At 41.5% G+C, this 16,789-nt stretch overlaps 1 protein-coding gene across 3 annotated transcripts in view; it reads left to right on the forward strand.

Moving 5' to 3' along the window:
- LOC129698910 (cyclic AMP-responsive element-binding protein 1-like) overlaps positions 1-16,789 on the forward strand; it is a 72,765-nt gene that overhangs the window by 30,335 nt on the left and 25,641 nt on the right. Inside the window, exons 2-3 of one of the 3 annotated variants that reach the window (XM_055638339.1) lie at positions 280-387; positions 9,304-9,450. In XM_055638339.1, coding sequence (XP_055494314.1) covers positions 286-387; positions 9,304-9,450 — 249 coding nt within the window. In that variant the 5' untranslated portion in view covers positions 280-285. Of the gene's footprint in view, positions 1-279; positions 388-3,103; positions 3,215-9,303; positions 9,451-16,789 lie in introns of those variants that run through there. The other 2 variants (XM_055638341.1, XM_055638340.1) reach the window with 2 other exon arrangements.

The following is a 16,789-nucleotide window of genomic DNA, read 5'->3' on the forward strand; positions in this document are numbered from 1 at the left end:
GAACTTTTTTGTTTACTATGGTGTTTTCAGAGTGGTGTGTTTTCATATCTCTTATGCTGCTTCAAGTAAGAATTTCATTTCAGAACACATGACCATTTCAGAACTTATGACAGTAAAACACTCAATGTTTACAAATGGCTATAGAAATCAGAAAGTGATCATTTGAAAAAAATAACTGGGCAAATATGTAATTGTCATAGATCCTTGCTTGACTCTGCATTGTGTGCTGCCAGCATTGCCTTTCTGCATGATTTCATTCTATGTTTTCCTGTACTGCAGGTAACAATGGATTCCAATGCAGAAACTCAGCATGGTGACACAATTTCAGAAGCGGAAACTCACCAGCTGGCAGTGCAGACACAAGCACAGCTTGCCACTATAGCGCAGGTATACTTTCAGTGTTATCTACAAATGGTATTGTGACCAGTGACAGATTGAGTATTTACAGCATCAGTGCAAATCTTTCAAAATATTCTTCAAACCTAACTTAAGAGAATTTGTGCACTGGCCAGCACAACGTATTTGCAACGGCCCAATGCTTCAGACCATTCTGTTAGATACGTTAGTGAGGGTGATAGTTCCAGTTGTTCTCGGTTGTCCAGCTAGATAGGTGAAATTAACTAATGTTCTTGCTTGATGGGCATCCAATAATTAACTATAGTTGCATACTCTCCTCTTGAAATAGAAGGCTGTGACGACAAAAACCCATGCAGCGTTGCATTGTTTAAGGCATGGTTTTTGTAGGAAATGCTGAACTGAGTCCATGTCTACCATCTCAAGTGGATGTGAAATAAATTGCTTCGTACTATTTCAAAGAGCAGGGTGATTTTTCCCCAATGTACTGAGCAACATCCTCAATCTGCATTTCTGGAACATATTTTGCATTGTTGCTTGTGGGCGCTTACTGGGTACAAATTGGGTGCCATGTTTCTTGCATGACACTTTAAAAGTAAATAATAGGCTGTAATGCATTTTGAAACTACAAGGTGATAAGGTAAATTCCAATCTATTAACTCAAGACATGAATGTAGGCAAAGACTACACATAATTTTCTTTTGGATGTTCTTGAATATAACATGTTTATCTATTACATTGTCATTGTAGAGAAACGTGTGGGCCCTTACTGGATAGAAGTTAGCTTTTTCTTATCGAGTCACACACAAGATTAGAAGTTGTTCAGCCAAAGCTGAACACACTTCCCGACATCTGCGTACAATGTCTGTCTTGTGTGTGGTGGTGGAAAGATTGGTGGAAACTGGGCCGCGTCGTGAACGCTCTTTCTTTGACCCCAGAATTTAGCTGTTGGCTGGAGATGTTCATAAAACTATGGCCATGTAAATAAATGATTCCAGAAGATGAGAGAAGGGAAAAAAAAGTGATACACGACAAAGCAATTCACCACCGCTGTATACACGACAAAGCAGTACACCACTGCGATATACACTGCATCAGTCTGAAGAAGGGTTTCAACCCGAAACGTTGCCTATTTCCTTCGCTCCTAGATGCTGCCGCACCCGCTGAGTTTCTCCAGCATTTTTGTCTACCTTCGATTTTCCAGCATCTGCAGTTCCTTCTTGAACATATACATAACCATGCAGTACACCACTGCAATATACACGACAAAGCAGTACACCACTGCGATATACACGACAAAGCACTTCACCACCGCGATATACACGACAAAGCACTTCACCACCGCGATATACACGACAAAGCACTTCACCACTGCGATATACACGACAAAGCACTACACCACTGTGATATACAAGACAAAGCACTTCACCACTGCTATATACACGACAAAGCACTTCACTGCTATATACACGACAAAGCTCCTCCTTTCCCTTTTGTGGACAACATTTTATGAATAATTCATGCTCTTTGATGTCTGTCACATTAGATTTTGTTGTAATAAGATTAAGATGATCTTGTCCTTTCATTAAAATCTAGAGACTATTATACAAGTGTTTATCCAAATCAGTTTTAGATTGGCTATTTGTCAATTCCTGAAATTGCCCTTGTAAAAAGCCCACATATTATGCTTTCAAAGGTGCTCACTTCACCTTTATCAATGCAGAGTGACTTGGACAGGTTGGGGGAGTAGGCAGATGCATGGCAGATGAAGTTTAATGCGGATAAATGTGAGGTTATCCACTTTGGTTGCAAAAACAGGAAGGCAGATTACTATCTAAATGGCGTCAAATTGGGAAAAGGGGAAGTACAATGGGATCTGGGGGTCCTTGTTCATCAGTCTATGAAAGTAAGCATGCTGGTACAGCAGGCAGTGAAGAAAGCAAATGGCATGTTGGCCTTCATAACAAGAGGGATCTCCTCGCCACTGCCTTCCCTCCTCCGCCAACCAACAGGAAGATGCGGGGCCAAGCGGTGCAGATGCTTCAGATGGCGGAAGGGGGCCTCCCCCTGCCTCCCCCTGCCTCCCTCCCTCCTCCCGACCTCGGCGTGCGGGAGGGTTTGTTTTGAATGCGCCGTTGGCAGAGTGGCAGGCAGCGGCCGCAATCAGGCCGGGCGGGAGGCGGAGGAGATGGAGCCGCCGCCGCTGCTGTGCGGGGGCCCGTCATTCGCTCCAACCCTCCGTCAAGCCACACTTAGCATCTTACACACGCATTACAGCCGTCGCCGACACAAAACGTCACGTTCCTTTTCTCCAGAGATGCTGCCTGACCCGCTGAGTTACTCCAGTTTTTTTGTGTCTATCTTCGGTATAAATCAGTATCTGCATGCCAAGACGGGCAAAATGGCTGTGGGGCACTTTGGGAGATCAGTGGCAACTGCTAATTTCGAGCCCTGTATTGTCTATTGGCTATTGTCTATTGTCTATTACCTCAAAAAGTACATGTTTTAAAATTTACCTTTCCTAAAACTCTTGTATATGTCATCTCAGGTTTGCGATGCTTTCCTGCAACCTGTTCAGATGAGATGACTGCCCTTCCAATTGCATTAACGCAACAAAACTATTTGTAAACACACAATCTCTATTTGTTATCTTTGTATCAACTTGCCATGATGTTTTCCACCAATGCCACTCCTTCAGTAGCCTGCTTGCTTTTCCTACCCTCAGTTGATTCAACTGTTGTCTGTTCAGTTGTAGTATGAGCATCTATCAAAACAACTCTTCTCACTTCAAAGCCACTCCAGCAGTTCTCCATTGATGCACCTGTGACCAAATTTGTTTCATTACAATAAGGTCGTTTTGGTGAGATCTTTAAATAGACGTGATTTGCTTACGTGCGTACTTTACTGATATTCAACTTTATCCCAATGACATTTGTTGATCCCGTCCCTTTTAAACTGTCTAATCCTTCTCCTTTCTCCTCCCCAAGTGATCTCTATATTGTCAGACACAGAAATTGGTGCAGCAGTAGAGTTACCAGACAGTAATCTAGAAACCTGGATTACTCCATGCCATCCTCCCTCTGTTGTTGAATCAGTTGAAAAATGTAGGGAGTCATGACACTAGTAAAAGTGCAGAATGCGCTCTTGGTGTGGGATTTCAGTGTCCAACACCAACAGTGGGTGGGAAACGGCTCCAAAGACCATGCTGGCTGTTGTGATTGATATTATGCCAGGCGAGGTCTGTGGCTGATAGCGAAGCAACGGAAATAAAGGAACAACCATGTTTGTCCTTGCTATTTATCTGTGGCAGCTACATCTGTCCATGACAGAACTGGTAGAAGTAACCACTGTATATATTTGTGGAAATTGTGATGGCTTCATACCAAGAATACCCTCCACTGTTTTGTGGCACCATAAATGTGAAAATGTCAGAATCAATTTGTCAGCTCAAAGCTGGGCTGAAGGACATGTTTCAGCATTGTATCTCTAAACTAAAAGCTGAAGTCCTACCACACCACACCACAAGAAGATAGACAATTAACAGCTCCTGGGAGGTGGCAATTCCCACCTGGAAGTGCATGCTAAAGAAAAGGCTAAAGCATTTTAAACCATGCCTCACCACAGAAGTCAGTCGGCCATCAGTCAGTTTGATTCCTCCACATGCTATTGAGAAATGGCAATACGCCAAACCCAACTGCATCTCTAAACCAGGCTGTTCCACTCGTTACAATAAATACAAAAATGTAGACAATTGTCCAGATGTGTCCCATTCTCAAAAGTGCAGGACTAATCTAATCTGCTTAATTATTTTCAAATCAACCTTCACTGCCAAGCCATTGCCAAGAGGAATTTTCTCACCAGTAAACCAAATTGGCTTTAGTGAGTAGGTTTTGACAGGGCCACTCATCTCCTGACATCCGGCTTTGTTTCAAACATGGATAAAGAATTGAATTCCACATGTAAAGTAAGTGATAGCCCTTGTTATTGTGGCAGCATATGACCAACCAAAGCACCCTGGTAAATCTAAAGTTAAAATGAAAACATTCCAAAGGCTCATCTTGTGCGTCACCAAAAGATTAAAAAAGTTTGTGTTAATGTTCTCTGGTTTGTTTTATGTGGGGGGTGGTCAGGGGAAACCCTTTTTCAATATCTTACCTTGCCAGAGATGCGATCGTTTTTCGGATCATATCTCTGGTCGCTCTGTGGCCTAACATCATGGAGCTGGAGGCCTTGCTCGAGACTGACTTTGAGCCCCACCGCGGGGCCGTGGACTTACCATTGGAGCTTGCAATCCCTTGCCTTCCGGCGCGGGGGAGCAGGGATCCCCCGGATGCGGGAGCTTGATCGCCCCGACGCGGAAGGCCCGACCGCCAGCTACGGAAGCCAAGATCGTCCCGTCAGCTGAAGGATCGAGGCCCTCGACCGCGGGAGAACAAAGAAGGGAAGAGATTGAACTTTTTTTTTTTTGCCTTCCATCACAAAGGAATGTGGAGGAGTCAATGTGGTGGATGTTTATGTTAAAATGTATTTTGTGTGTCTTGTTGTTTTTTATTGGTAAGACTATATGACAAATCAAATTCATCGGATGTTGCAAAACATACTTGGCTAATAAAATATGATTATGATTGTTGGAAGTCACAGGACATCACTGCAGGTGATGCTCATGGTGATCTTGACAAAACACCAGTCAGTTGCTTCAGCAACCTTCCTCCATCATGAGGTGGGAAGTAGAAATGCTTGCAGTGTTCAATTTCATTCTCAACTCCTTATATGAAGCCATCCATGTCCACATGTAATGCATCAACAACATTCAGGTATGGGCTGAAATCTAGTAGATAAAATTAGTCGCCCAAAAGTACCAGGCAATGGCCATCCTCAAGAAAACAACCTACCCAATGACATTCAAAGGTAGTAATACAGCCAGACTATTGTTATCGCTCTACGTTTGCCTTTGTCAAGAAACTCAAACAGGCTAGATACACAAACAGTCAAAAAAGCAAGTGATGGGAGGGTATGTGCAATAAAGAACTTGCTTCATGCTGTGTCTAAGTCTTTACCATCAGCGAGGCACAAATCAAGAGCATGATGAAATACTCTCTATTTACCTGGATGAGTATAGTGCTAATGACTTGAGGTTCAAAAACAGTTCACTTGATTGGCATCCCATTAACCAACCCAAACATTTATTCTCTGCATCACTGATGTACAGTGGCTGTGGTGTATGTCATCTGCTAAAAACACTAATGCTCATTTGGGTTGATTTGATAGCATCTCTAAACCTGCTACCTCTGCCGCCAGAAAGAACAAAGGCAGAGATTCACCATCATCTGGATGTTCTTTTCCATCCTGACTTGGAAATATATTGGTGGTTCTTCATTGTTGTTGGATTTAATCTGGAATTTCATCAACAGCATTGAAGGAATATCCTCACCACTAGGATAACAGAAGTTCAAGAAAGTAGTTTACATCATCTTCTCAAACACAATTAGAGACGTGCAATAGATGTTAGACTTGTTGATGACACCCCGATCTCAACATAAATAGATCAGGAAAGGAAGAGCACATTGTTTTTTATTTGTATGTAAAGTGTGTGGTTATGTAATTTACAAAGTAGACGCCATGGAGGAATTTGATCATTTAAGCATTTAAATTTGAGCATTTAAATTTGAATCATTAATAGGATGAACAAAAGTGAGTGGAGGATGGAGAGGTTCTGGGTCATTCCTTCTATCCAGAGATGCTGCATGTCCGGCTGAGTTACTCCAGTATTTTGTGTCTTATCTTCAGTGTAAACCAGCATCTGCAGTTCTTTCCTACACATTAAGTGGAGTTTATTGTCATTTACAAACATGTTGAGATAGAAGTATAATGAAAATCCTGCTTGTAGCAGGATCACAGGCGTATAGACAAACAAATTCCACGCATTGCTCGTGCACTTTGCACACTACACATGTGTGCACAAAACAATACAAAGAAATAATATATTAGTACAAGATGCAAGTTCTCCAAGTTAAAGGTGTATCCATTGCACTCACATAGACCCGGCTCTGCTACCTTTTGTCAGTTATGTTGAACAGTCCTTGTACCAGGTGTCCACTGGCACCATCCTCCAACTCTTTCTCTGGTACATCGATGACTGCAGAGACTCTGCCTCCTGCATCAATGCATAATTCGTTGATTTCATTAATATTACCAATAACTTCCACCCTGCCCTCAAATTTATCTGGACTATCTCAGACACCTCTCTCCCCTTGTGTGAAAAAGTTACCCTTCAGGTTCCTATTAAATCTTTTCCCTTTCACCTTAAACCTGTGTCCTCTGATCCTCAGTTCACCTACTTTGGGCAAGAGACTCAGTGCATCTACCCGATCTATTCCTCCCATAATCTTATACACTTCTATAAGCCCACCCCTCATCCCCCTGCTCTCCAAGGAATAGTCCCAACCTACTCGACCTCTGCCCTTAGCTCAGACCCTCTCTACACCTGGCAACATCCTCGTAAATCTTCTCTGTACGCTTTCCAGCTAGACATCTTTCCTATAACATTTGTGCCCAGAACTGAAAACACTACTCTAAATGTGGCCTCACCCATATCTTATACCACTGCAACGTGACCTCCCAACCTATACTCAATACTCTGATGAAAGCCAATGTGCCAAGCCTTTTTGACCACCCGATCTACCTGCGACTACACCATCAGGCAACTATGCACCTGTAGTCCTAGATCCCTCTGCTCTACAACACTACCCAGAGCCCCAACATTCACTGTGTAGGTCCTGCCCATGTTACATTTCCCAAAATGCAGCACCTCACATTTTTCTACATTTAATTCCATCAAACATTCCGCAGCCCATTTGGCCGATTGATCAAGATCCTGCTGCCATTTTTCACAGCCATCTTCAATATCTGCAAAACCACCCATTTTTGTATCTGCAAACTTGCTAATCGTGTGTATCTCATCCAAATCATTGATATAGATGACAAACAGTAACAGGCCCAGCACCGAACCCTGAGGCACACCAATAATCACAGGCTTCCAGTCCAAGAAGCAATCTTCCACCATCACCCTCTGCTTCCTTCCATGAAGCCAATTTTCTATCCATTCAGCTATCTCTCCTTGGATCCCATGCAATCTAACCTTCCAGAGCAGCCTACCATAAGGAACCTTGTTGAATGCTTTATTTATTGAACATATCTCTGCCTTCATCGACCTTGTAGTTACGTCTTCAAAAAACGTAATCACGACCTCCCACAGACAAAAACCATGATGACTCCTTAATCAGCCCTTGTCCGTCTAAATGCCTGTATATCCTATCCCTCAGATTACCCTCCAGTAACTTTCCAACTACAGATGTTAAGCTCATTGGCCTATAGTTCCCAGCTTTTTCCCTGCAGCCCTTCTTGATTAAAGGCACAACATTTGCCACCCCTCTAGTCTTCCGGCACCTCTCCTGTATTTAAAGACGAATGGTAAATTTCAACCAGGGCTCCTGCAATTTCCTCTCTAGTTTCCCACAATGTCCTCGGATATATATGATCAGGACCCGGAGATTTGTCTACCTTCACACACATACACATACACATCTTCAGCATCTCTTCGACCATAACACTGACTGCTCTCTAGATACTTCCATTGACTGCCCCAAGTTCCTCCGTCCTCCTGTTTTTCTCCTCAGTAAATACAGAGGAGAAATACTCATTGAGGACATTTCCCCATGTCCTGTAGCTCCACACAGAGTTGACTGCTTTGATTCCTGAGGGGTCCCACTCTTTCTCTAATTACCCTTTTCCTCCTTGCGTATTTATAAAATCTCTTGGGTTCTGTTCGTAAGATGAGGCTTTCCATTCAAGAACATCCGAGATGTCCTCTTTAGTAAACATGGTTTTCTCTGCTGTCACAGATGGATTAGAAGAATCAAAGGTAGAGATCCCCTGGACCTGGCTTCATTCCGCCAACCTCCGTATCCAACACGTCATCCTTCGACATTTCCATTACCTCCAATGTGATCCCACCATCAGTTGTAGCTTCCCATCTCCATCCCTTTCCACCCTCAGCAAAGACCACTCCCTCCATGACTCCTTGGTTCGCTCATTCCTTCCCATCCAAACCACCTCTCCCAGGTACTTTCCCCTGCAACAGCAGACGATGTGACATCTGTCTCTATTCCTCCTCCCTCGCCTCTTTGCAGGGACCACAACAGTCCTTTCACATGAGGCAGAGATTCATGTGCACCTCTTCTATCCTCATCTTCTGCATCTGGTGTTCCAGATGTGGCCTCCTGTGCATCGGTGAGACCAAGCATAGACTTGTTGACCATGTTTGTCTGCCAAGGCCTAATGGATCTCCTGGTTGCTCACCATTTTAACTCCCTTTAGCATTCCCATACTGATTTTACTGTCCCGGGCCACCTTCATTGCCAGATTGAGGCCACATGCAAACTGGAGGAACAGCATCTCATATTCCATGTGGGTAGCTTACCACCCAAATATATGAATATTTAACCCTAGCCTATCTCCCCTATGACCCTCCCCCTCATCTCTGCCCTTTGTAAACCATCTGCCTATCAAAATCCCTCCTCACCTGTGTTCACCTATTACCTGCCTCGCTTTGTCCTGCCCCTCTTCTCTTCAAGCTTTCTTCCCACCCCCCCTCCCTCCATTAGTCTGAAGAAGAGTTCTGACCCGAAACATCACCTGTGTATGTTTTCCCGGGATGTTGTCTGACCCATTGTTAATCCTGCATTTTGTCTCTTTTTTTGCTATTAGGCTATTGGTGAAGCATTATTTTGTTGCAAAGCAAAATGGCAAATGAGTGCATCTTTTTTGGAAAAAAATGTCTCGTAACACTTTTTGTATTTCAGTGCATTGAGCGTGTTTATGTAGGAATATAGAATATTTAAATTGATTCAACAGATTACAGTAATCAAGTTTTGTTGTACATATTTGCAGGTAACCATGCCTGGGATCCAGTCAACAAGCAACAGCGCAACAGTAACTTTAGTGCAGTTGCCTAATGGCCAGACTGTTCAAGTCCAAGGAGTCATCCAAGCAGCTCAGTCATCAGTTATACAATCGCCTCATGTCCAGACTGTTCACGTAAGTATTACGATAATAGTAATGTTCTTTGTGATCTAAGTGTACTGACTCGAAATATAACAAATACTATGTGCAAAGAATTGGATTTTGTTCAATATGTCGCTCATATTCAAACATAAATTATTTTCCTGGGATAGTTTTTTGCGCGATAGGTTGTAGGGAATTAAATCTTTGAAAGAGTATTTTTATGTGTCAATAAATTCTCAGTTTTCATTTCCTTTATTAAGATCACTTGGTTGTTTTAGAGGTTTCTGGTTGTGCTTTGTCCATGTTAGCTGATTTATCACATTTTAGAGAAATCTTTATGATAAATTTATTAGTATAGACCAGAAGTGACTATCAGATTTCCCCTTTGTTTTTGCTGCTCTTATTGGTGTTACTGAAGTCAGCAATAGCCCTCATATTTTTAAGAGCTTTTGCAGAATGTTGAAAGAGGCGAATGTGTTGTCTTATAAGAAGTTTTATTTAACGTAAAGCTTTAATTATATTTTATTGGTTGAATATACGTTTAAATTTATTTTCCTTGGATTCCACCTCCTTAAATCTTTCAATTGGCATAGCTTTCTTGTCTTCAGAAATAACTAGTAACATTTTTCTCAATGTAATTGTTACGTAACAGTATGCTTCTATTCCATTGGCTCATTGAATGTAGTTCCCTATAATTGTGGGAAGTGTACGGATGGAAGTGCTCTGGGACCTCATGAGTTTGATGGGCTGAATGGTGACTTTTAATGTCATAAAGCATGGAAATATAAACTCGTCTGTGTTCTCAAATTAATGTAAAGCAGATTATTTGATTATCTATTTGAAAACACATGTTCAAAATCTAAGTATTGACTTCAATTTCTGAACTTTTGAACTTTGACCATTGTACAAAATTTCACAGGAATTACATTCCTGTATCTATTGTACTTGATCCTAAGGATTTGTAACTGTTTAGTCAAACTAGATGTTTAATAACTTTCTGTAAATGGAAAATATGTCATGAGACCATTCAGTTACATCAGATGATGATCTTTCCTTTTATACTGGGATTTTACCGTGAAGATTTGTGATATTTCAGTGCAAAATTAACCATCTTGTTATAAAGTTGACACAGCCAGGCTTAACACATTTTAAACCAAAACCGAAAATGCTGGAAATATTGAAAAGATGAGCTCACGTCTCTGGAAAGAAAAGCAGTCAATGTTTCAGGTCAGGGAGAGACACTTTGTCAGAACTGAAATAAAATAATAAAAGGAAACAAAAGAAGCTAATAAAGCTGTGAAGTGGTTGGGGAGGGGGGAATATCTCTGACAGAATAAAACCTGCGAACCATGGGGATAAAATAAACACGGTTATCTGCTCAATGAATATTGGGAGCAGTTCGAGGGTGAGAACGTAGACAAAAGAATGTACATGTTACAAAAGCCAGCAGGACAAGCACAAACAGAGAGAGAACTCAGTGGGTCAAGCAGCATTTGTGGAAGCAGCTATTACAATATATATTAATGATTTAGATGAAGGGATCACAAGTAAGATTAGCAAATTTGCAGATGACATAAAGCTCGGTGGCAGTGTGAACTGTGAGGAGGATGCTATGAGAATGCAGGGTGACCTGGACAGGTTGGGTGAGTCGGCAGATGCAGTTTAATGTGGATAAATGTGAGGTTATCCACTTTGGTAGCAAAAACAGGAAGGAAGATTATTATCTAAATGGTGTCAAGTTGAGAAAAGGGGATCTGTGAGTCCTTGTTCATCGGTCAATGAAAGTAAGCATGCAGGTACAGCAGGCAGTGAAGAAAGTGAATGGCATGTTGGCCTTCATAACAAGAGGAGCTAAGTGAGACTAGACCTGGAGTATTGTGTGTAGTTTTGGTCTCCAAATTAGAGGAAGGACATTCTTGCTATTGAGGGAGTGCAGCGTAGGTTTACAAGGTTAATTCCCGGGGTGGGGGATTATCATATGCTAAGAGAATAGAGCAGCTGGGCTTGTATACTCTGGAATTTAGAAGGATGAGAGGGCATCTTATTGAAACATATAAGATTATTAAGGGGTTGGACACGCTAGAGGCAGGAAACATGTTCCCGATGTTGGGGGAATCAAGAACCAGGGGCCACAGTTTAAGAATAAGGGGTAAGCCATTTAGAACGGAGATGAGGAAACACTTTTTCACACAGAGAGTTGTGAGTCTGTGGAATTCTCTGCCTCAGAGGGCAGTGGAGACCGGTTCTCTGGAAACTTTCAAGAGAGACCTAGATAGGGCTCTTGATGATGGTGGAGTCAGGGGATATGGGGAGAAGGCAGGAACGGGGTACTGATTGTGGATGATCAGCCATGATCACATGGAATGGCGGTGCTGGCTTGAAGTGCCGTATGGCCTACTCCTGCACCTATTGTCTATTGTTTAAGGCTGAGACCCTGCTTTGGAACTTGACGTGGTGCCCCTGCACATCATCAGGGGTCTGAAAGCGGGTAAGTTTCGATCCTTTATGGAGGTCAGAAACACGAAGAACCATGGGTTGAGAGTGAATCCTGTGAAAGATAGAGAAAAATTGCAGACCGTGGCACATTTGCAAGAGTGTGAGAGAGGCAGAAGATAAAAGTGGTAGTAAAATGAAGACACAAACTGCAGATGCTGTAACATGAAGCAAAAAATTGATGTTTTGGGTAGAGATCCCGAATTAGGACTGGTGCCAAAACATTGATATTTGCTTCTGAGTAATCAAGTTACCTGAAGTTATAAAATTCAATTTTGTTTCCAGAAGGCTGTAACTTGCCCAGCTGGAAAAAGATGTGCTGTTCCTCAAGCTTGTATTGGGCTTCACTTTCACCATGCATGAGGTCACAGACCGATAGCAAAGAGGTGAAAGGTGTTGCATTGGAAGAATGCATCTGTACATCTAATCTTTTCACAAAATTGAAAATAACTACCTGCATTACCTCTACAATAATTATAGTTTTATTAATGCCATCTGCCAAAACAACTATTTACAACAAAGCTGGCATTGGAGAACTAGCACAGCACTGGGTGCAATATTCATCACACTCCACAGTACAAAAATGACCAATTTAACGAAGGATTTCTAGTTTATACACCACATGAACTGCTTTACCATAATTTATTTGAACGCGTTGTTATTATACTATTCCTTTCTCCTTTCTATTTAGTTTTGTTGCTTCAAATCCATTGGTGCTAAGATGTGTCAGTCTAGGTGCTAGGTTTTTGTATGATCCAGATGTCTGGGTGGAATGTGGGAGAATCTATAGTTGGGGAATGGCGGTCACTGTTTGAAAATAAAGTGCCCATTTAAGATGTAAAGCAAAAATTCATTTGCACCAAAGGGTAGCAGAAGCAGACTGAAATATTTGTACGGCAGAAGGTGATTGTTCTTTGATAATCAAAAGGTGATATGTTACTGTGGTAGGCCGGTATTCAGTGTTGAGTTCATTGTCTGATCAATCATGGTATTGAATGGCAGGGCGGGCTCAAAGGGCTGAATGGCCGCATCCTGTTCTAACTTGTATGTTCATATATTGACCACTATGATATTTAAATACCCAGTTGTCTATATATAAGAAAGTGTGAATAAGAGGAAATTGTTAGCACAGCAAGGATTATATAAACATTCTAAATTAATTAGTCGAACAGACAGAATGAGTAGTGTTAATCAGCACTGTTCAAACGGTAATTCACCTCCGTTCAGTTTGCCTGCCTTGTTTAGACATAGAAACATAGAAATTAGGTGCAGGAGTAGGCCATTCGGCCCTTCGAGCCTGCACCGCCATTCAATATGATCATGGCTGATCATCCAACTCAGTATCCTGTACCTGCCTTCTCTCCATACCCTCTGATCCCCTTAGCCACAAGGGCCACATCTAACTCCCTCTTAAATATAGCCAATGAACTGGCCTCGACTACCCTCTGTGGCAGAGAGTTCCAGAGATTCACCACTCTCTGTGTGAAAAAAAGTTCTTCTCATCTCGGTTTTAAAGGATTTCCCCCTTATCCTTAAGCTGTGACCCCTTGTCCTGGACTTCCCCAACATCGGGAGCAATCTTCCTGCATCTAGCCTGTCCAAACCCCTTAAGAATTTTGTAAGTTTCTATAAGATCCCCTCTCAATCTCCTAAATTCTAAAGAGTATAAACCAAGTCTATCCAGTCTTTCTTCATAAGACAGTCCTGACATCCCAGGAATCAGTCTGGTGAACCTTCTCTGCACTCCCTCTATGGCAATAATGTCCTTCCTCAGATTTGGAGACCAAAACTGTACGCAATACTCCAGGTGTGGTCTCACCAAGACCCTGTACAACTGCAGTAGAACCTCCCTGCTCCTATACTCAAATCCTTTTGCGCTGAAAGCTAACATACCATTCGCTTTCTTCACTGCCTGCTGCACCTGCATGCCTACTTTCAATGACTGGTGTACCATGACACCCAGGTCTCGCTGCATCTCCCCTTTTCCTAGTCGGCAACCATTTAGATAATAGTCTGCTAAGAATATTAATTGAAATTATATTTGTATTAAATGTTAATTATATATATATATATATATATATAATATAATAATATATTATAATTAATTTTTCTGTCCGATTTTAAAATCCGCTGTCATCTCCAAATCCTTGACTGAGGATCCTTAAATTCTTAAATTTATTAACTACAAGAGCATAGCATTTGTTTATTAATGACCAGCTATTTAAGGATTTGGAGGGGGAATAGCCTCCTGCTATTTTGTGTGCTAGCCTGAAACAAAGCGCGTGATTGGCTAGCCTGCACATTTTTAAGTTCTGCTCCTTGAAGAGAAAGAGACTTCATAAAAGTCATATTAAGTGATTTATATTGATGGAGTAAACACAATCTGCCCAAGATATAAAAAATATTCTCATCTCACAGTTAATTGGACACAGAAAATATGTATCATGAGATACTGTTGCATTTCACACTTGGATTGTGAATCCTTTCTTCATTTAAAAAGAAACTGCATAATGCCTTCAATACATGAGAGATTTTCATTGAGTTTTTTTATAAATGGTGTGTGACATGGGATGAGTTAAAGGCATAAATAGGGGAATATTGTGTTGAATGTTGAACGCTTGAGGGCATTTCCAGCATGTTGTTCTTTGACTGAAGGCCGTTGCTAAAGGTGGAATGCTATCTGTTCCAATGAAGTCCCCCATTGAACTTCTCAATTCCAGCCAATATTGCATTCAGTGTGCCATCAGAATTGGCCATAAGAAATTAAATCAATACACCTGCTTGCACTCGATGGACACTAATCATATTATTCAATCCAGTACACCTTGGTTACACCCACAAGCTTTGGGATAATTTTGATAAATCTTTGTATGTACTGCTTAGTGGGGGAGGGGGGAAGAAACAGGTAAGAAAGCTGAGTCTGAGAAAGTCAGCAGGTTAGGCAGAATCTATAGAAGGAAATGGACAGACAACGTGTAGAAGGGTCCTGACCCAAACTACATGAAATTTTCACATATTGTGTAAAATTTTTTATAGAAATCACCCCTGAAACTCGATATGAAGAAGACTTGCACATTTGTTATTAAATTAGAGAAAAACCTGAAAATTTTCGGGTAATTTTTAGTCCAATCAAAGCACGTTTAACATTGAGTTATCTGCCAGTTGGCCAATCACGCGCTTTGTTTCAGGCTAGCACACAAAATGGCTGAGGGGGCTTCACAGATGCCTGTTTTACTGGAGATTCCGATTTGTTGTTCTGTGGAATAAATGTCGTGGAAACTTGCAGCAGGTAATTGTATTTAGTGGGAAAAGCATTAAAAAGACTGAAGAAAGTGCTGCGAAGTAGATTAAAGTGCAAGAAAGCCTTGAAAACAAAGTCCCTGCTGAGGTCCTGGAACACAAAGATTTAGACTGCCAGGGACCAACTCTAACTAGAAGGTAAGATCTAAAGTCTGAATTTGTGAAAATGTATCTGTATGGAGTTTAATAATTTAATTGCACCATTTTATAATGTGAATAAATTCATTCATTCATTAATTCATTCACTTACTTCATTCATTCACTTACTTCATTCATGAAATTGAGGGCCTAAACTATATGTATCCATAAGACAGTCAATTAAACATTGTCACTAATGCCAGCCTGTTGTAGAGTAATAAGCTAATCTCAGCTGCCTGCGAAAACGTACCGGGAAAAAGTGCTCCGACCGCGGGACATAGGTACTCGCAGTAAAGTGAAGCCGCGGTCTCAGTTAATAAGCGGCCGCTTCGCGAACGCGGATCATCTACGCGGCGGGGGAGTACAACTACAGTAAAGTTAAGACTACAACAGGTACCAACAGGCTGGCATTAGTGACAATGTTTAATTTACTGTGTTTTGGAAACATAGTTTAGGCCCTCAATTTCATGAATGAATGAAGTAAGTGAATGAATGAAATAAGTGAATGAATTAATGAATTTATTCACATTATAAAATGGTGCAATTAAATTAATTAAACTCCATACAGATACATTTTCATAAATTCAGACTTTAGATCTTACCTTCTAGTTAGAGTTGGTCCCTGGCTGTCTAAATCTTTGTGTTCCAGGACCTCAGCAGGGACTTTGTTTTCAAGGCTTTCTTGCACTTTAATCCACTTCGCAGCACTTTCTTCAGCCTTTTTAATGCTTTTCCCACTAAATACAATTACCTGCTGCAAGTTTCCACGACATTTATTCCACAGAACAACACAGATCTCCAGTAAAACAGGCATCTGTGAAGCCCCCTCAGCCATTTTGTGTGCTAGCCTGAAACAAAGCGCGTGATTGGCCAACTGGCAGACAACTCAATGTTAAACGTGCTTTGATTGGACTAGAAATTACCCAAAAATTTTCAGGTTTTTCTCTAATTTAATTTAAAAAATGTGCAAGTCTTCTTCATATCGAGTTTCAGGGGTGATTTATATAATTTTCTTTACACAATATGTCACGAAATCCCATTTCTAGACACATTTTTGATGCTCGACCCACAGCCTAAAGCCACAGAAACTGCCTGATCCATTAACATCCTCCAGCAGTTGTTTTGACTCACCATTCCAGCCTCAACAGGTTCTTGTGACTGAAAAATTAGTTTTATGTCCTGATTTATTCCCCCTGCTAACTGGGAAGGTGGTGGGTATTTCGGAAGAGCTTCTCCTTGCTTTCTCATCTTTCCTTGTTCCCCACTTGCTTCCAAATCTTGACCTCTTTCTTTTACCCTGTTTTCCAGCCCCAACCCTGCGCTTCCCCACTCCCAACTGGTTCACTCTCATCTCGTCCTATTTCCCTCTGCTGCTTTTCCTGTTACCCTTCTGTTATAGATTTGTTGCCGGGTTACCCTTCATTGCCTTGCCTAATTTGGT

Source organism: Leucoraja erinacea, chromosome 7 (assembly GCF_028641065.1).
Source record: "Leucoraja erinacea ecotype New England chromosome 7, Leri_hhj_1, whole genome shotgun sequence".
Lineage (NCBI taxonomy): Eukaryota > Metazoa > Chordata > Chondrichthyes > Rajiformes > Rajidae > Leucoraja > Leucoraja erinaceus.